This window comes from Bombina bombina, chromosome 3 (genome assembly GCF_027579735.1).
Source record: "Bombina bombina isolate aBomBom1 chromosome 3, aBomBom1.pri, whole genome shotgun sequence".
NCBI lineage: Eukaryota > Metazoa > Chordata > Amphibia > Anura > Bombinatoridae > Bombina > Bombina bombina.
The window spans coordinates 827,127,147-827,149,698 of record NC_069501.1 but is presented as its reverse complement, the minus strand read 5'-3'; the positions used below and the strand labels follow the sequence as shown (position 1 = coordinate 827,149,698).

At 36.2% G+C, this 22,552-nt stretch overlaps 1 protein-coding gene across 1 annotated transcript in view; it reads right to left on the bottom strand.

Annotated features, from left to right (window-relative positions):
• The window catches only part of COL4A1 (collagen type IV alpha 1 chain), a 364,281-nt gene that overhangs the window by 64,274 nt on the left and 277,455 nt on the right, over positions 1-22,552 (bottom strand). The window contains exons 29-33 of the mRNA XM_053707784.1: positions 20,923-21,020; positions 20,182-20,332; positions 15,890-16,003; positions 14,467-14,634; positions 1,585-1,674 (exon numbers count right to left, since the gene is read on the bottom strand). Of these exons, the coding sequence (XP_053563759.1) occupies positions 1,585-1,674; positions 14,467-14,634; positions 15,890-16,003; positions 20,182-20,332; positions 20,923-21,020 (621 nt within the window). The remainder of the gene's footprint in view (positions 1-1,584; positions 1,675-14,466; positions 14,635-15,889; positions 16,004-20,181; positions 20,333-20,922; positions 21,021-22,552) is intronic.

Below are 22,552 nucleotides of genomic sequence, written 5' to 3'. Positions count from 1 at the left end.
GTTTATATTGAAGGTATTTACATCTATATATTCCTTTCTCTAAATCTCTGCTTAAAAAACCACATATATACATAAAAACATGTAATATGAAAACAATCTCAGCAGTTGTATTCCACAACCCTAATTTAAACCTTGTGAGTGACATCAGTTTTTGGTTCCAAAATTACCAAGAGAATTCTTAGTCTATATAAAGTGTCCTCGGCTCATGTTAGAGCTAATAGTATTCTGTCTGAACGCTTGTTCATTCATAAAGGAACCAGGCAGGGCTGCTCCCTGTAACCTTTCCTTTTCATCCTCACCATGGAGAACTTAGCTTCTCATGTACGCCAAAATTCAGACAAAAAAGGATTAAAATTGGCCCAAATGAATAGAAACTCACATTGTTCACAGATTACTTTCTTGTCTCTTTATCCTCACCTAGGTCTTTTCTTTTATTGCTTCAAACAGAATTTGCTAGGTTCAGAACCATTTTGAATTGCCACATAAATGCTCAGACATACGAGATTCTTAATATTAATCTTGAACCTAGGCAATTTATGGAATTTAGCACCATATGTCCTTACAAGTTAAAAAGCTCAGACATTAAATACCTTGGTATAATCCTTTCACTTGATTGTTCTAAACTGTTTCACTTAAACTATAAATCTCTTCTGATTAACAACCTGAAGGAACTCATCCAGTGGAAAAGTATACCCTTATGCTGGTGGTGGTGAATTCAGTCCCTTAAAATGACCATTCGCCCTGAATACTGTATATCATGCAGGCCCTATTATGTCCCCAAAAAATGTTTAGTCCAAATACAAACATGCCTCAACAATTTTACATAATGAGAATTTATGCATAGAATCAATAAAGACACAATGTACAAACTAACATCCAAGGGTGGTCTGGAAGCACTTAATCTATAATCATACTATAATGACTTAAGTTTGCAGAGGGTGATCAATTGGCATAGGGGACAAAGACATAGGTGTCCATAGATTCTCCTTTGCTTTAAGGGCAAAAAGTGGGATCACTGTGCTGGGTCCCCAGGACATCCCGATCCAAAGTGGTGGATAATTACCACTTACTCAAACATGTATTCAATGAGGTGGATGCTATTTTGCAGAACACCTCTAGTATTTATTTTCTTCAGTAAACCTGAAGACTCGCCAGAAACACGGGCCCACAAGCTCCGTTCAGAGCTTGATAAATGGGCCCCTTGGACTTTGTGATGCACTTTCTTTGTTCTATTATTGTTAAGTTTATTAAAGTACTCCGCTTGTTTTTTTACTCCTCATTCCAGTAACCTGAGAGGTTTTCATGATTCATGTAATTCATGAAATTTGAGAATTTATCAATAAAAATATTGAAGCTCAAAAAAAAAGTTACATCCATCTTTTTTCAATTGTTCCCTTCATCTCCCCTGCTGAAGCCTTTAGGGTTCTTTTACATCTCATTGAAACAACTAAATCTTTCTCCACGCTTCCAAGACTATTTACTGTTCTGCTTCATTAGAGTAACAGCCTTCTATTACATATTGTGCAGTCCTGAAATAGCCAAACATTTAAAACATTACATTATTTTGCAGTGGATAGTATGTACCTTTCTCGCCCGGCAATCCTGGATTTCCAGGTGCTCCTTGTCGGCCTGGATCTCCTGGAGTCCCCATTACGCCCATCTCTCCTTTTATGCCTAGAAGGACAAAACACAAGTACATATTGGTTAGGCTTATACTTTAAGTTCCATAGACCATATTCACCACATGATAAACAATATCCTTCATCAATTCTGAAACATGTAATTGATTGAAATTGATTTTTCTTGACATTTTATTCCATATCTGACTCTTAAAGCAGGAAATGTAGATACATTTAAATCTGCAGCATTCACTAATAAAATCAACATGTTTAAAGAAGGATCTGACATTAAATCTACCATAAGTCCATAGCCTTGAACACAGTTTTTGCACTGTGCTGTACAGGAAGCCATTGATGAATGCTAGAAAGTGAGATGAGTAAAGAAAAGATAATTACAGCAATTAAACCTACAAGTCTTGCCTTTGTAATTTGTAACCAATTAACAATGAGATGCACTAAAGAGGTTTAAAATAAAGGAAGCATGAAAAAGCATAAAAAATGCCATGTTGCAAGGTTTTAGCTTGCTGTTTCATGAAGTAATAAAACATAAAGAAAGCTACAGGATGACTTTGTTTAAACCAACTGGGGTCAGAATAAACAAAACTAACCCCCAACATTGAAAATTAAAGATAAGATACGTTAAATCTTTTAAAAACCTAAAGCAGGAAACTCTTACCTCCTCTCGAAAAAGTATATAAAATTGTAAAGTAGGAAATACAGTCATAGGGAAACTGCAGAATTGACAATTAATAATTGATATGCTGTCTAGAAAAGCCACAAAATGTATGCACAAAATAGAATATAAAAAGTAGCCAATAACACTAAAAAGGAAGCAATTACTATGTACTAACAAAACTCAAGAGAGGCAAACTTTGCTTCCAAGCATAAAAATTGAAGGAAGCAAAATCCCACGTTTCAAACATGTAAACATTTTAAAATAATGGGCGGGATCCGATATACGGCGTAGTTTTCGGCGCAAGCGAGGGAACCCGCGTTGCCCGGAGTTTCAGCTCGCAACTCGAGCTATCCAATATACAGCGCCGTCAGATGCTAAACTAGTGTAAGTCAGATAAACCAGCTATGTCCAGAAATCTGCGTAAGTACAAATTTCTGGAGTCGCCAGTGACTTACGGCACTTTAGAAACTGCCGGCGCCTACAAAACCTGACTAAAGTCTAAATCTCCCGTACTGTCTAACACGCCTCCCAAACTTAGCCCAACATGTCTAACCCTCTATCCGCTATCCCCCCTCACTATCCTAACAATAAAAAAATGTATTAACCCCTAAACCGCCGCTCCCGGACCCCACCGCCACCTAATAAAGTTATTAACCCCTAAACCGCCACTCCCGGACCCCGCCGCCAGCTATATTAAATCTATAACCCCCTAAAGTGAGCCCTAACACCGCCGCCATCTATGTTACCTACCCCCTAATGTGAGCTCGTACCCCGCCGCCAGCTATATTAAACAATATTAACCAGTATCTAATCCCCCTACCCCGCCGCCAGCTATAGTATCTATATTAACCCCTAATCTAATCCCCCTAAATTAATTATCTCTATTACCAGCCCTTAAAAGGGCCTTTTGCTGGGCTTTGCCCCAAAGTAAACAGCTCTTTTGCCCTATAACCTGCCCTCCCTACACCACCGCCACCTATATTAATAGTATTAACCCCTAATGTAAGCCCCTTACACCGCCGCCATCTATATTATCTATATTAACCCTAAGTATATTATAGTTAATATAGTTATTACATTATATATATTAACTATATTAATCCTAATTATATTAGGGTTAATATAGTTAATATAGTTACTATAGTATTTATATTAACTATGTTAACCCCTAATTTAATCTACCTACCCCGCCGCCAGCTATATTATCTATATTAACCCTAAGTATATTATAGTTAATATAGTTATTACATTATATATATTAACTATATTAATCCTAATTATATTAGGGTTAATATAGTTAATATAGTTACTATAGTATTTATATTAACTATATTAACTCTATCTAACCCTAACACCCCTAACTAAATTCTTATTAAATAAATCTAATTCATATTATAAACTAAAATATTCCTATTTAAATCTAAATACTTACCTATAAAATAAACCCTAAGATAGCTACAATATAATTAATAATTACATTGTAGCTATGTTAGGGTTTATATTTATTTTACAGGTAAATTGTTAATTATTTTAACTAGGTATAATAGCTATTAAATAGTTATTAACTATTTAATAGCTACCTAGTTAAAATAATTACCCAATTACCTGTAAAATAAATCCTAACCTAAGTTACAAATACACCTACACTATCAATAAATTAAATAAACTACAAATATCTATCTAAAAATACAATTAAATAAACTAAACTAAATTACAAAAAAAACCCCACTAAATTACAACAAAAAAAAAGATTACAGCAATTTTAAGCGAATTACACCTATTCTAAGCCCCCTAATAAAATAATAAAGCCCCCCAAAATAAAAAATTCCCTACCCTATTCTAAGTTATAAAATACCCAGCTCTGTACCAGCCCTTAAAAGGGCTTTTTGCGGGGTATTTACCCCAAGTTAACAGCTCTTTTGCCTGTAAAAAAAAAGAACACAACACCCCCCCCCAACATTACAACCCACCACCCACATACCCCTATTCTAAACCCACCCAAACCCCCCTTAAAAAAACCTAACACTACCCCCCTGAAGATCTCCCTAGCTTGTCTTCACCCAACCGGGCCGAACTCCTCATCCGATCCGGGTGATGTCTTTATCCAAGTGGCAAAGAAGAAGTCTTCATCCCGGTGATGTCTTTATCCAAGCAGCAAAGAAGAAGTCTTCTTCCATCCGGCGACATCTTCCATCAAGCTGCATCTTCAATCTTCTTTCTTCGCTCCTCCGACGCGGAGCATCTATCCCGGCCGACGACTGAACGACGAATGAGGTACCTTTAAATGACGTCATCCAAGATGGCATCCGTCGAATTCTGATTGGCTGATAGGATTCTATCAGCCAATCGGAATTAAGGTAGAAAAGATCTGATTGGCTGATTGAATCAGCCAATCAGATTCAAGTTCAATCCGATTGGCTGAACCAGTCAGCCAATCAGATTGAGCTTGCATTCTATTGGCTGTTCCGATCAGCCAATAGAATGCGAGCTCAATCTGATTGGCTGATTCAATCAGCCAATCAGATTTTTCCTACCTTAATTCCGATTGGCTGATAGAATCCTATCAGCCAATCGGAATTCGACAGACGCCATCTTGGATGACGTCATTTAAAGGTACCTTATTCGTCGTTCAGTCGTCGGCCGGGATGGATGCTTCGCGTCGGAGGAGCGAAGAAAGAAGATTGAAGATGCCGCTTGATGGAAGATGCCACCGGATGGAAGAAGACTTTGCTGCCGCTTGGATAAAGACATCGCCGGGATGAAGACTTCTTCTTTGCCGCTTGGATAAAGACATTGCCGGGATGAAGACTTCTTCTTTGCCGCTTGGATAAAGACATCGCCCGGATCGGATGAGGAGTTCGGCCCGGTTGGGTGAAGACAAGGTAGGGAGATCTTCAGGGGGGTAGTGTTAGGTTTTTTTAAGGGGGGTTTGGGTGGGTTTAGAATAGGGGTATGTGGGTGGTGGGTTGTAATGTTGGGGGGGGTGTTGTGTTCTTTTTTTTTTACAGGCAAAAGAGCTGTTAACTTGGGGTAAATACCCCGCAAAAAGCCCTTTTAAGGGCTGGTACAGAGCTGGGTATTTTATAATTTAGAATAGGGTAGGGATTTTTTTTATTTTGGGGGGCTTTATTATTTTATTAGGGGGCTTAGAATAGGTGTAATTAGCTTAAAATTGCTGTAATCTTTTTTTTTTTTAGTGTTTAAATTTAGTGTTTGTTTTTTTTGTAATTTAGTTGAGTTTATTTAATTGTATTTTTAGATAGATATTTGTAGTTTATTTAATTTATTGATAGTGTAGGTGTATTTGTAACTTAGATTAGGATTTATTTTACAGGTAATTGGGTAATTATTTTAACTAGGTAGCTATTAAATAGTTAATAACTATTTAATAGTTATTATACCTAGTTAAAATAATAACAATTTACCTGTAAAATAAATATAAACCCTAACATAGCTACAATGTAATTATTAATTATATTGTAGCTATCTTAGGGTTTATTTTATAGGTAAGTATTTAGATTTAAATAGGAATATTTTAGTTTATAGTATGAATTAGATTTATTTAATAAGAATTTAGTTAGGAGTGTTAGGGTTAGATAGAGTTAATATAGTTAATATAAATACTATAGTAACTATATTAACCCTAATATAATTAGGGTTAATATAGTTAATATATATAATGTAATAACTATATTAACTATAATATACTTAGGGTTAATATAGATAATATAGCTGGCGGCGGGGTAGGTAGATTAAATTAGGGGTTAATAATTATAATATAGATGGCGGCGGTGTAAGGGGCTTACATTAGGGGTTAATACTATTAATATAGGTGGCGGCGGTGTAGGGAGGGCAGGTTATAGGGCAAAAGAGCTGTTTACTTTGGGGCAAAGCCCCGCAAAAGGCCCTTTTAAGGGCTGGTAATAGACCTTATTACTTTAGGGATATTAGATTAGGGGTTAATAATATTAATATAGCTGGCGGCGGTATAGGGGGATTAGATTAGGGGATAATAATTTTTATATAGGTGGCGGCGGTGTAAGGGGTCAGATTAGGGGATAGATAAGGTAGATGGCGGCGGTGTAGAGGGTTCACATTAGCGGATAGATAAGGTAGATGCCGGCGGTTTTAGGGGTTCACATTAGGGGATAGATCAGTTAGATGGTGGCGGTTTTAGGGGCTCACAGTAGGGGGTTAGTTTATGTAGATGGCGGCGGGGTCCGGGAGCGGCGGTTTAGGGGTTAATAACTTTATTAGGGATTGCGGCGGGGGATCGCGGTTGACAGGTAGATAGACATTGCGCATGCGTTAGGTGTTTATTTAGCAGGTAGTTTAGGGAGTTACGGGTCTCCAATAGTCAGCGTAAGGCTCCTTGCGGCTGCTTTTTTGTGGCGAGGTGAAAATGGAATAAGATTTCTCCATTTTCGCCACGTAAGTCCTTACGCTGTATATTGGATACCAAACTGCGCTGGTTTGGTATACCTGTCTATGGCCCAAAAAACTACGGGCGACGCCAGAAATCTACGCGCGTAACTTCTAAGTTATGCCGTATATAGGATACCAAACCAGCGCAAATATTGGCGTTGCCAGCTTTTGCGGCGACGATTTTTATCGGATCGGGCCCCAGATGTCACTATTTACAACACAAGAAAATTAGAAGAAAAAATAAGCTGTACAGTAAAATATATAGAATTATACTATATATATATATATATATATATATATATATTGGTCTGGCTTTATGGATTACGGGGGTTAACGTGCGCGCAAAATACGTTTTTTTGCAACTTGTAATACCTGCACAACCCCAAATGTGAAAAAAACATAATGCGCTGTGTTTTCACAGTTGCGAAAAACAGATATGCTGCGTGACTTGTAAACTTGCCCAGAGAGTGCTAGTGTATTTGTTGGATATTAATACTACTTTTTTTTTTCATTTGCAAGAGTGCGCTGACATTTGTGTATATGTATATGTATAAGTATATATATATATATATATATATATATATATATATATATATATATGCACCTTCATCTTCAGCTCACCTTTGGGTTAGTGCACAACAAAAGCCAGAACAGGGTTTTGTAGCGTGCCCCATAGAAATCTAGGGGGAAAGGGTTTTAGCACAGCCCAACTATCCAACCTCCAGATGTTAGCACGCCTGAGCAAACACTTTATACTTTTAACTTATAATATGAGCCCAAAAATAGGTTTGCTATTGATTTACCTTGCGTGGTGTTAGCACTCAATAGCACTAACATTTTTGTGCTCCTCTTGTAATCTAGCCCATTGTTTGTTTTGCGTTTGTTTGTTTTTTAAAAGGAAATTGCAGGAAATAAAAAAAAAGCAAAACAGATGTTCACTAGATCACAACTAGCGTTATCAGATGTCACGCACAAAAATGCTGTACAATCTGTAGGCATAATAGATGGGGGTCGCACATTGTCCCCCTATAGTTTTATGTCAGCCCATATGTCAGACCCCAATCTTGAACCCACAATGTATATTTTTCACAACTAAGCAGTTATTTGACCCTGTAGCTGCTAGTAACATACAATCAAATATCTTAAACTCTTGTCTGTACCTAGCTTATTTCTGCTCCATATTTGTAATGTGTTTAGGCATATGAGGCCTTTTACATTAAAGGGACACTAAACACTGTGAAATGGTAATATAAAATGATAAATCATATAAATAAATAAACTTTATTTTATCCCCTTTTCCTGGAATTTCATTCTGAAATTGTGAGCTTTTAAGATCCTTTTAGAAATGGAAGTGCAGAACACTGTTATATTCAACACAGCTATTGGCTGCACACTCTAGTGACCTATTTATAACTTTCTCTAATTGAACACAGCAGATAAAGTAACCTAAGTTACAACATGGCAGCACCCATTGTTTTATAGACACACTTATTTTGTCAATATTTAAACAGCTTACACAACTTTAAAAAAATACAACTACATGTTATTCTTAGACTAATCTTTTCTTTGAATGCATCATTCTATCTAGCATTTATTTAGTGTTTAATGTCCTTTTAAGATAACACACTTGGCCTTAAAAAAAACTGGATATTTAAGTGTCCACTATTTTAGTGAGGATTTTACTGGACAGCCTGCTAAAATACTGGACTGTCCTGTTGAAAACGGGATGCGATACTCGATATCACTGAACCTCTCTAACATTAGCATGCAAATTGATACTACAGGTCTATGGTAAAGCGCGTAAACAAGAGAAGGGTTAGTATGGCAGAATTTGCTCAAGCTCAACATATACTTTCAATGGATATTGCGACCATGCTAAATAGAGCTGGTATTATTACAAATTGAAAGTTATAGATTGCGCTCAAGCAAAAGCTGAAACTGTGCTAGAATATTTAGCACAACTTGAGACCTGAAGAATACTGTAAGTAATTGTTGGAAAAAACACATTTAAAACACATTAAAATAAAGTATTACACGCTTATATACACTTTTTATATGTCTAAATATGTCTATGTGTATATATATATATATATATATATATATTTCTATATATGTGTTTATATGTGGAAATATGTATGTGCACAAACATATAGAGTATGTATATCTATATATATCTATATATATATATATATATATATATACATATACATATAAACACTTAAATACAAATATATACACATGTGTAAACATATATATACACTTTTGAGCTTTCTAGTCAAATATCTTGTAACCTGCAATATAATTTTTATTCATTTTTAAAGAGCCAGATCACAAGTGGCATACTAGTTAACTTTGCTAAAAACATTTTTGCTTGCGCGCTAACTGCGCTCAAAGTAAATTTTAACAGGGTTTGCCCACGTATTGAAGGTAATAAGTTAGCACCCATCAGTCTCTCGCATGCTAACTTCTAATACAGCAATCATGCTAACTTCTTTTCCCCATAAACTTCTATGGGACGCCCTTTAAAAAAATACCTTGCACGATAACCTGACACCGCATTAGGCCAACTGCGCTAAACCCGAAGTGAGTTACAAATTATATATATACATTTTCAATTTATTTTAAATATATATCTATACCAATATATCTATTTTAATATATACACATATAGATAGATATTGTGTATACAGTTATATATAGAAATGTGTATTTTAAAATAAAATATATATTTTTTCTATGTAAAGAACATTGGAGTATTTGGTATTTCTATTCAAAACACATTAAACATGAAGGTCTGATGTTGTGATTAATGTTCTAGCGCAGTTTCGTCTTTCGCTCAATCAAAACCAATAACTTCCAACTTGTAATACCAGCGCAAAATAGCATGGTTGCAATATCTCTTGAAATCTATTGTTCAAGAGAAACTGGTTATCATGTGCACTATCATTAGCTCGCCACTTGTAATATAGCCCAATGTGTTTTAATGTGTAACTCCTTACAGGAACAGCCTACACCAGAATTTGTATTGTTTAAAAAGATAGATAATTACCTATTCCCCAGTTATGCATAACTAACACTCTTATATTAATATATGTATATATGTATCTAAGCCTCTGCAGACTGCCCCCTTATCTCAGTGCTTTTGACAGACATGCAGTTTATCCAATCGGTGCAGACTCCTAAATAACTCCACAGGAGTGAGCACAGTGTTATCTATATGACACACATGAACTAGTACTGCCTAACTGTAAAAAACTTTCTAAATGCTCTGAGCTAAGAGGCGGTTTTCAACGGTTTAGAAATCAGTTTGAGCCTACCTAGGTTTAGCTTTTCAAAAATACCACCAAGGGAACAAAGCAAATTTGATGATAAAAGTGAAATGGAAAGTTGTTTAAAATTACATGTCCTATCTGAATCATGAAAGCTTAATTTTGATTAGAATGTCCCTTTAAGGACTGGGCATTTGAGTCAAAACTTGTCTAAAAGACCAGAAAATGTTTATCATTTTTGCCATCACTTCATTTAAACAGAAATAGTGCCTTGTTTTTTTAATTACCATATCAAAACAATATATTTTATTAGTAGACAACAGGTATTGATCTAGGCCCGTTTTGGAGTATTTCATGCCACCATTTTGCTACCAAATTAAAAAAATTGTTAACTTTTTCACAAACTTTGGGGTTCTCACTGAAGTTATTAACATACTTCTGAACTCTAGTCAATTTTATAAGCGCTAATTGCTACCGTGAGCTTGCAGTAGCAATAACAAGCCACTGAAATTTGTCTTTTGTGGGCGCGGGATAAATTAGTGCTCCACTTGTAATCTAGCCCAAAATGAGTAGATTTTCTCTTTCTGATTCTTATAAAAGAAGAGAGAGTATATGAAAAGCGGTTTGGATATTACTGAGAATGATAAAGTTATATAAGTTATTAAAAATGTGAGATTTGGAGAAGGGTGAAGTCTGTGATCTGCGCATCACAATAAATTATTTGATGTAATTGCTTTAGTAATCTTCGTATCTTATATGAATATTTATGCTTGTTATACAATGTGTCTGTATCAATCCATTCTCACAATAAAAAAGAGTTGTAAAATAATTATTCTAATAATTGTATAATTGTGTGTTGTACAAGCTACAGCGATTGTTGCATATATTTAGCTTTATCATGGGCGAGATCACATATGAGGCGATGCCCGCAAAAGCCGGCGACGTCGGTGTTTAGTCCGGTTTTGCTATCACATATACGGCGCCACATATAAATGCGGCATGTATATTTAACCCGTCGGCAGCTATTTTTACTCCCATAAGCTAACATAGCCTCTAAAATCGGTATCACATATTCAGCGCAAAGACTTACATGGCGAAAATTGAGAAATTTTACTCCATTTTCACCGTAACTCCCTGAAAATATAAACTAACACCTAACGCAAGTGCAATATCTACCTGTCAACCGCAATCCCCCACTGCAATAACTAATAGTATATTAACCGCTAATCCGCCAACCCCCACATTGCAATATGCCTAATTAAACTATTAACCCCTAATCCGCTGAACCCCCACAATACAATGAACCTAATAAATCTATTAACCACTAAACCGCCAACCCCCTACAACGCAATTAACCTAATTAAGCTATTAACTCCTAAACCGCCAACCCCTCACAATGCAAATAACTAATTAAATTACAAGCCACCTAACCTAACACCCCCTAAATTAACATCAAATTACATAAAATACTAAATTAAAATTAAAATAAAAAATCCTAACAGTACTTAAAAAAAAACCTAAGATTAAATTAAATTAATCTAAAATTACAAAAAATAAAAAAGTCGAACGTTACAGAAAATAATAAACAAAATTATCTAAAATAAAAAAATTAAACCTAATCCCTATGAAAATTAAAAAGCCCTACCAAAATAAAAACACCCCCTAATCTAATACTAAACTACCAATAGCCCTTAAAAGGGCTTTTTGTAGGGCATTGCCCTTAAAAGGGCATTCATCGTTTTTACTGCCCTTAAAAGGGCATTCAGCTCTTTTACCACCCAATAAAATCCCTAATCTTAAAAAAAAATAAAAAAAATAAAATAAAAAGCCTAAGTCTTACCACCAGATAGGTATTCTCGGTTCTTGAAGTTCGGCGGTGAAGTCTTCTTCCAAGTGGCAACATCTTCTTCCATTGAGGCAACCTCTTCTATCTTCATCCAGGACCGCAGAATTGAAGACCGGCGACCGCGTAAGTGAAGACCGGCAACCGCAGAGCCATGGGGTGTGGAGGATCCTCTTCGTTTGATCACCGACATACACTGAATATTGAATGCAAGTTATGTGTTTAAGTATGGCGTACCTTGCATTCCTATTGGCTGATTTGAATCTTCAAATTCAAATCAGCCAATAGGATGAGAGCTATTAAAATCCTATTGTTTGTTTAAATCAGCCAATAGGATTTCAGTAGCTCTCATCCTATTAACTGATCTGAATTTGAAGATTCAAATCAGCCAATAGGAATGCAAGGTACGCCATGTTTAAACGTGTAACTTACATTCAATGTTCACTGTACGGTAGTGATCGTACAAAGAGGATCCTCCACGCTCCATGGTTACGCAGTCACCGGTCTTCAGTTTCGCGGTCGCCGTTCTTCAATTCCGCGGTCCTGGATGAAGATAGAAGAGGTCGCCACGATGGAAGAAGATGTCGCCGGTTGGAAGAAGACTTTACTGCTGGACTTCAGGAACCGTGAGTACCTATCTGGGTGTTAGAATTATAAATGTTATTGGGTAGTAAAAGAGCTGAATGCCCATTTAAGGGCAATGCCCATACAAATGCTCTTTTAGGTGCAAAGGGTAGCTTCGGTTCTTTAGTGTTAGGTTTTTTTATTTGGGGGGGTTTGGTGGGTGGGGGCTTTTACTGTTAGGGGGAATTAGTATTTTTTAAAGGTAAAAGAGCTGTGTAACTTAGGGCAATGCCCTACAAAACGTTTTAAGGGCTATTGGTAGTTTAGTATTAGATTAGGGGGTGTTTTTATTTTGGGGCGGCTTTTTTATATAGGGATTAGGTTTAATTTTTCATAGGGATTAGGTTTAATTTTTTTATTTTTGATAATTTGGTTTATTATTTTCTGTAATGTTAGACTTTTTTATTTTGTCATTTTAGATTCATTTAATTTAATCTTAGTTTTTTTTTAAGTACTGTTAGGATTTTTTATTTTAACTGTAATTTAGTATTTTATGTAATTTGGGGTTAATTTAGGGGGTGTTAGGCTAGGGGGCTTAGTAATTTAATTAGTTATTTGCATTGTGGGGGGTTGGCAGTTTAGGAGTTAATAACTTAAATAGGTTAATTGCGTTGTGGGGGTTGGCGGTTTAGGGGTTAATAAGTTAATTAATTACATTGCGGAGTGGGGGTTTGGCGGTTTAGGGTTTAATACATTTATGAAGTAGATCGCGATGTGGGTGAATGACGGATTAAGGGTTAATAGTTTAATTAGGCATATTGCATTGTGGGGGGGATGTCGGTTTAGGGGTTAATACTTTTAATATTAAAGATTGAGAAAAAACAGAGGGGTGCCTCATGTGTAATATCATCAGGTGTGTGAAAACACAATGTGATAAGAGCCAAGTGGGTACTCACATATTAGTGGAGCACACCAATGTGCTGGTAGGTGCAGGCTGTAGATTTTATAGGTGTAACAGCTCACCCACAACTAGGATTTCCCATATGCTGCAGTAAAGGGATAAAGTATAGACAAAGAAGGCACTATATGTGCAGGTCACTCTGAGTAAAGTTGTATCAAATTTGTAAAAAGCCAAATGGGTACTCAAATGTTAACCAAACACACTCATGTGCTAGTAGAAGCAGGCTGGCAGATTTGAGGATAGGTGTGTCATCTCACCCCAAGGAGGGATCTCCCAATAAGAAATGTTCAAATGCAGAGGTATTAGAATGATTCAGCTCCCATATGGTAACAGTGAATGCAGGTAAATAGGTAGGTAAGGTATATCCACTCAAAATAGTTTTTCATAAAAATTTAGTAATTATTAAAAACAAATTAAAAAACAAAAATATAAAAAGTAGAATAGGAGTATTCTAGTATCCCCCTAAACATGCAACGCGTTTCTCGGCATAACACGCTGTTTCTTCAGGCATATACTTTTAATATTAGTTGCGATGTGGAGGGATTGAGGATATAGGGGTTTTTTATTTTTGGGAGGCGGGTTAGACTTTTACAGGAGATTTAACTTTTTTTTTTTTTCCTTATGCGCCGGCAGTTTCTAAAGTGCCGTAAGTCACTGGTGACTCCAGGAAATGTGTATTTATGCACATTTCTAGACATCGCTAGTTTATCTGACTTACGGCACTTTATGAACTGCCTGCAGGGTTTATGTGATTCCCCTGATGTGCAAGGTGAAATTACGAGCAGCGCGGGTTTCATCAGTTGTGCTGAAGTCTGCACCGCAAATGTAATCTCGCCCCACGTGTTCCTTCTTCCAATCTACACCAGTATTCACTCTTTCTGTAGCTTATTGGTTATTTTACAAGCACTTCTTAAGAAGTGTTAGATGTGTGAGGTCATAACATGATTATTATTGGTGTAGTAACAAATGCAACTTGATGTAACTGAAGATGAAAAACCTCTGTATAGTACTGACTCTTTTATAAACCAGTCATTTAACAAAAAAGCATTCTTGTTTAATTTATACCAAACTTGGATATTTTAATATGCACATACTTCACATGCGCTTACCTGGATAACCTTTTAGACCTTCCTTGCCTGGTGGGCCTGGGGGACCAGGTATACCTTGCACTCCTGTGACTCCTGTTATGCCAGACTGTCCCTTATCACCTTTTGGTCCTGGCATATCTAAGCCTGGGAAGCCAGCATACCCTCGTTCTCCCTTTACTCCAGCAGGTCCTGCATTTGCAAAAAAAAAAAAATACTCTTGATGCTCTGAACGTGAATTATTAACAGTTTATCAAAACCAACTGCGACCTTGGATCACAAAAGATTAAACATTTGCAAAAATCACATCGATGATGATGCAAATGTTTTTTTAATTGATAAATTCCTCTACAAATGCTTGCTCTGTTGGGCTAATTTATTATGATTCTCAAGTGTTTCCTAATCTGCATATTAATTAGCGTCAATATGTCATCTACAAATAACACATCAGAATTAGTGAATAAGTTATTGTAATATATAGCTATTTAATATTATATACAGTATAATACATGTGTATGTTTCCTTTATTGGCATCAATATAATTATGTATGGGTTCTTGGAGTAGAAAAATGGCAAGTTATTAGGTATAAAGGCATAAACTGCATGAATCTGAAAATCAAGTGACTGAGTTCAAAATAAAAATGTGTTTTTATAGACAATGTATAATAAATTACAATATGCGTTGATCCATGTATTTTGACATATAAGGGTTGATCACAATCCTTTAGAAACATTGAGTTATCTACACAATTCCCCATACACATTAATGGGAATTTTCTGTAGGAAAACATTAGATCACAATCCTTGAAAATAACTTATCATAATGGGTTCCATCAAAAAAATATATATATACCATTAAAGTCAATGGAGATTTTTGTAGAAAAAATAATTTACGTTTTTCTAAAGTATTCTAAAGGACCCCTAAATGTTTATAAGACCTCAGCTTTAGATAACATCAGTATAACTGCATACCATTTATGGAGATTTCTAGCATTTTGGAAATCATCTTAAATGTTGAAAAAAAATTGTAATAGAGAATGGGCAAAATTATTTTCACCACTTAATGCTTTGATGCTTTGAAAATGCATCTATTAAATAGCTTTTGGTAAGTGTCGTCAAACAAAGTTATATATATTCAAACAAGATACAGTATAAGAAAGAACCATTTTATTGTTGCTTAAACTTACAATCCCTATAAAATCATTGTAGAAAGTTAATGTTACAAAGGTTTGTAAGCATCATAATGATTGTTTGTATCTTTTTTTCATTCTGATAATTACATTGAAGTGAAATAGATATGTTTTTTAGACAACAGTTTTACTTTGTTTTCTGCAAAATTGTCAGATAACCAGAAAGAAAGTTTTTTTGTTTTTTGTTTTTTGTTTTCTTTGGTTCAGTTTTGTTTGTTTTGTATTATTTACCATTCTGTGAAATGTATTTCACATACCTTGTAATCCAGGTGGTCCTTGTGGTCCTGGAAGGCCCGTTTGGCCCTTTGGACCCATTCCTGGGACACCAGGAGCTCCTTGAAGACCCGGAAGCCCTGCAGGACCAGAGTCACCTTGAAAAAGAAGAATATGAATAGTTATGCAAATATCAAGCAATAAAAGGAACAAAATAACAGTACAAATATCTTTTTACAGTATACAATATTTTAGAAAAATAGATCTCTGTATGTATCCTATTTTTCCGTACTTTCTATGAGCTACAAGGCAGTAACTTATACAGGCTTTGCTGCCAATTTTAGTAGGTAAACCATAGATATAAATTGCAGCATTATCCCTTATGTATAAATATTTTATGATCATTTTGAACTGTATGACAATCCTCTGGTTACATTATAAATCATTACAAGAGCCCTGCTTAAAAGAAAGCTTACAATCTAAATGACATGTTTACTACAAAAACATGAAGTTTAATAACCTTGGTTCAAGCTTTAATGGGAGTGATCTGATGTTCTGTAGAGATAGGTCTTCAGTTTCTGTTTTAGGCATTTTAGTTTTGGTAAGATTCTGAATGAGTATACAATAGACATCCAGGCACAGGAGCACCATGAGTGGAATCTTATATTCACAAGTGTGATGAGATTATGAAAGCAGACACTAGTAATACATCATACATAGAAAAGTGTATTGTTTGGGAGGCAATGTATTTTAGAAATTAGGCCAAGATGTAAGTAATATAAATGTACTTGTAGAAAAAAGTAGGATGAACAAGTAGTAAGCACAATGAGAGGGGACAACAAAGCTGAGGATGGATGACAGAGGGGAGAGGTTGGGATTTCAGTTAAACAAATGCTATAATAATCAGTTTAGGAGATAATAAAAGAGTAGTGAGGATTGTAGCCGAGGAATGGCTTAATTTTGGCAATTATTTAATTGATGCAGTACACTGGCTGAGTTACTGGTTGTAAGGTTTCAAGAAGAATCTTTGTTCAAAGATGAAGCAAGTAATGACACAGGAAAGATCCACATGGGTGATGTCAAGAGAGGATCTATAGATGTTTGAGTTGTTAGTGTATGTGTGGTAAATAAAGCCAAATAGGTGGGACAACTTTCATAATTTGAAGGGTTGTAAAGAGTGTAGAGGTTGGCCAAGAAATAAAACTTGTAGGACACTGATAAAGAAAGAAGAGGAGGGAGACAATGAAGGAACAATTATTAGTAGAAAAAGAACCAAGAGTGAACAGTGGTTACCTTAACAGAGTAGAAAATGTTTAGAACTAGAAACAGAATATGATCCACAGTATAAGGTTTCCTTTCCTGTGTCTTTTCAATTCACCTAAATTACATATGCAATATAACCAGAACAACTGCTTTTTATGATGCTAAATCATAACAAACTATTATAAAACAAAGTTTTCTGATTGATTAGAATTGCCTTAACTATGTAGGTGTGACATTACATCTGCAGTGGGAATATTTTGCCGAAAAGTAAGCTATCCCAGTCAAAGAGACTGGACTGCAGTCAAGCGAGTAGTAAGATATCTAAAAGGAACTGATCATCTTAAACTAAATGAAAACACTGTCAGAGATCCAAGATTAGTAGGATATACATAATTAGATGCAGATTGGGCAGGTGACAAAACAGACCGCAAATCCAGAAATGGCTAAATGTTCTTATATAGGAATAGTATCAGCGGGAGTAGTCGTAACGAAGAATCAGTAGCTCATTCTTCCACAGAAGCAGAGTATATCTCTTTCAACTTGGGAGTGCCAGAGTCAAAGCCCATCCGACTTATGAAAAACAACCAGAACTGTATAAAGCTGGTGCAAACAGAAAGAATAAATGTACGCACCAAGCACACTGACATTAGATGTCATGCAATAAAAGATTTGAACCAGAAAGTGTTTGTTGAGTGCTGCCCAACAGCATAGATGGCGGCTGACATTTTGACAAAACCCTTGCCTAGAGACATTTTTTAGAAACTATGCCGAAATCAACCCGATCAAATACAATCAGGTTGATTGACACCCCCTGCTAGTGGCCTATTGGCCACGAATCTGCAGGGGGCGGCATTGAACTGCTGGTGCAATGATAAATGTTGACAGCGTATGCTGTCGGAATTTCTTGATGTGCAGCGGACATGATACGCTACATTGTATCATGTTCGCTTGCACTTACGTAAATAGGCCCCAGAGTGTGTAATCTTATAGGGACATGAAACCCAATTTTTTCTTTCATGATTCAGATAGAGCATACATTTTGAAATAACTTTCCAATTTACTTCTATTATCAATTTTGCTTCATTCTCGTGTAATCCTTTGTTGAAGGAGCAACAATGCACTACTGGGAGTTTGCTGAACACATTGGGAAGCCAAGGACAAGCATTATATATGTGCAGACACCAATCAGCAGCTCCGAGCTCCTGAGCAAACCTAGATATGCTTTTCTACAAAGGATATGAAGAGAACTAAGCAAATTAGATAATATAGGTAAATTGGAAAGTTGTACAAAATTGTGTGGTCTATCTGAATCATGAAATTTTGAGGTTTCATGTTCCTTTAAACAGCTTTCCAATGTACTTCTATTATCAAATTTGCTTTTTACACTATGATTTGTTAAAGAGCATACCCAGGTAGGCTCAGAATCAGCAATGCATCACTGGGAACTAGCTGGTGATTGGTGGCTGCACATACTGTATATAATTCTTGCTATTGGCTCACCAGATGTGTTCAGCTAGCTCACAGTAGTGCATTGCTGCTCATTCAATAAAGGATACCAAAATAATTAAGCAAATTTGATCATGGAAATAAATTGGAAAGTTGTTGTTTCATGTCCCTTTAATGTAACTTGCCATTAATTATAAATAATGCCTTAAAGTGATAGTAAACTATTTTAGTAACAATATTTGAAATCATAAACTAAAAGATGGGGGGCTTTCATTCATAAAAGGCTTTAAAAACACTTAATTGTATTAATTACCATTTCATATTTTCCTATATTGTGGCGCTCCTCCGCCTGTAATGGATACTCTATTTCCTACTTCACTGACGATTCAGGTTGTAGCCAATCTTATCGCCCCCTTTGGCATCCAGCAAAGGGGATCGATAAGATTGGCTACAACCTGAATCGTCAGTGAAGTAGGAAATAGACTATTCGTTACAGGGTGAGGAACAGCAACTTCAAAAAGTAATTAATAAAAAAAAATAGGCATTTTAGTTTATGACTACAAATATTGTAACTAAAAAAGTTTATGTTTATGCTAAAATAAAGCTTGGAAATATAAATGAGAGAAATCTATCTATACAATAATCGCGTTTGTAACGCGTCCGTCGACTTCGGCAGTTGCGCACGCATACTCAAAGGCAGTGTGAGGGTTACAGACTGCCACAACTAGGAACATCGATCCGGACCTCCACTCCGTGCCGCCTTCGCTGTGGATGAAGAAGATGGACCCGCCTGGAAGAAGACCTTCTCCGCCGGACTTCTGAAACCGTGAGTACCTATTTGGGGCTTTAGTGTTAGTTGTTGTTTTTTTCGGGGAGGGGGTTTAGATTAGGGTTTATTGAGCAATTTGCAAAAGAGCTAAATGCCCTTTTAAGGGCAGTGAAAAAGAGCTGAATGCCCATCATTTTTTTTTACTTTGGGGGGTTTGGTGGGTGGGGGGTTTTACTGTTAGGGGGGACTTTGTTTATTTTTAATGTAAAAGAGCTGATTTCTTTAGGGCAATGCCCTACAAAAAGCCCTTTTAAGGGCTATTGGTAGTTTATTCTTAGATTTTTATTTTGGGGGGCTTTTTTATTTTCATAGGTATTAGGTTTAATTTTTTTATTTTGGATAGTGTTGTTTATTTTTTTCTGTATGTTAACTTTTTTATTTTTTGTAGCTTGGGGGGGGTTACATTTTTCACACATATCTATCTATCAAGCTCCGAATGGAGCTTGACGCTCTGTGTTTCTGGCGAGCCTACAGTCTAAAGACCGCTGCTACATAACCCTGTCCGCCTGCTCTGATGAGGCGGACAGGAATCACCAGAATTCAACCCGGTCGAGTACGATCGGGTTGATTGACACCCCCCTGCTGGCGGCTGCGAGTCTGCAGGGGGCTGTGCAATGATGAACACGGAAAGCGTATTGCTCTCCGCATTCAGCGAGGTCTTGCGGACCTGATCCGCACTGTCGAATCAGATCCGCAAGACCTATGATAAATAGGCCTCATAGACTGCCCTCTGGGCAGGCTTATCAACTAGTACATATAATAAATGACAAATAATACATATATTACATATTCTCTTACCTTTAGACCCAGCGTGGCCAGGAACCCCTGCAAAGCCTTGCTCCCCAGGCACACCAGGTGCACCTATGTTTCCCTTTTCTCCAGGAATTCCTGAAGCGCCAGGAATACCTTGTGATCCCTTTGGTCCTGGGAGACCCAACCCTGGTTCACCCTAAATTGCACCACAACAATTAGGAAAATTAAATAATAAAGACAGAAATAACTTTTAAAATAAAAAAAAAATTGCTTTATAAATAATTGCACTGTGCATTGGTGTTTTATGAAATTGACAATATTTTATGCAAATTAACACTAAAACAGTGAAAACTTTTACTAGAAGCATTTTTGCCAATACATATATATTGGAAATATGATTCTTTTAAAAGATGTAATACATCTATGTGCATTTCAGTTTTGGCTCGAATGTCCCTTTAGCTTGAGTGCAAACAGCCTCGAAAACCCTATATTGTTTGCGCATAAACGATAGCTCGCTACTCGTAATCTAGCCCTATGTTAGGGAATACATTGCTATGGTGTAAAATATGAGAATACCATCATATATGTAGTATTCTAGTAGAAACTATCTGCACATGCATGTCATCCTAGCTAAATAAACATGACGTGTAAAAAGATGACATTTAATGGGTCTGAAACCACCAAATAAATATATGCTGACATAGATTATTGCTATCTAAATTTGCCCATTTTCATTAATATGACTTCTATTATCACACAGAATATGTATATATGTAATTGTCTTACCTTTAGTCCTGGTGCCCCTCTAATGCCAGGTATGCCATTAAAACCTGGTTGACCAGGATTGCCATTAACTCCTGATGGGCCTGGCATACCTTGGTGACCTGCAAAGCAATACCAACATGTAACAGCAGTCCGATAATAAACATGTCAAATCAGATATGTTTAGCTTCAGTGTAAATGCATGCTTGTTTTTGTGAAAGTTTGCATTAAGAAGGCATTTGATTAATATATTCTATATTTGTTATAATGATACTGAAAGTTTTACATTATAAGCTGTTTTGTAAGTAAAATGTGCACATCTATTTATAGTATAAAATAATTATTCTTTATTAAGAGAATATGATTAATATTCAATACAATTCCAGCTTTGTAGTTTTATAATATATTATTTTGATGATCTATTCCATTTGTTAAAGGTACGTTAATAAACTGCTGAGTACAACTACAATAGAATAGTTATTTCTCATCATGCTATTGATTTTCCTCCTGTGCCTGTAGCTTTCTTCAAAGCCATTGGGGGATATTTATCAAAGGTCTGGCGGACCTGATCTGACAGTGCGGATCAGGTCTGCCAGACCTCGCTGAATGCAGAGAGCAATACGCTCTCCGTATTCAGCATTGCACCAGCAGCTCTTGTGAGCTGCTGGTGCAACGCTGCCCCCTGAAAATTTGCGGCCGAATCGGCCGCCAGCAGGGAGGTGTCAATCAACCCGATCGTACTCGATCGGGTTGATTTTCGGCGATGTGTGTCCGCTTGCTCAGGGTTATGGAGCAGCGGTCTTTAAGTATTATTTATAAGTATTATTTAGTGAAGCTCTGCATCTTCACACTGGGCGCCACCATCTTAGAGCTTATATTTGTTATTTGACTTTTAAACTGTGCAAAAAACTGCAAAAAAAGTTAACACTTCTGCTCTCTGTTATGTGAACTAAACTGAAGTGAAAGGTACATCTACCAAAACACAGATCTGTAAAAGTGCCCTGCTCCTATCACAGGGTGCAACAATACGCAAGATACAAGATGACGGCACTCATCTGCAGAGATTTACCAACTGGATACTGCTATGAGGTAAAATAAGAAAACGGCTTTAAAGAGCATAGTGAGTAGTAACTCTGCTACTGTAGTTGTATCCAGCTTAATGTCCCTTAAATGAGAAATGTGCTGAAAATGTTACGAAACTGTTACTTGCAGAATTCATAAATCTATATAAACCCAAAATCTTTCTTTCATGATTCCAATAGGTCATGCAATTTTAAGCACCTTTCCAATTTAATTCTATTATCTAATTTGCTTCATCCTCTTTGTATACTTTCTTGAAAAGTAAACCTAGGTAGGAACAGAAGCAGCAATTCAGTACTGGGAGTTATTGGTGACTGCACTTATATGCCTCTTGCCATTGGCTCACCTGATGTGTTCAGCTAGCTCCTAGTAGTGCAATGCTGCTCTTTCAACAAAGGATACCAAGAGAATGGAGCAAAATTGATAATAGAAGTAAATTAAAATAGTTATTCAAAACTGTATTCCCTATCTAAGCCATGAAAAAAAAATGAAATTTATGCTTACCTGATAAATTTATTTATTTATTGACACGGTGAGTCCACGGATCATCTAATTACTATTGAGAATATCACTA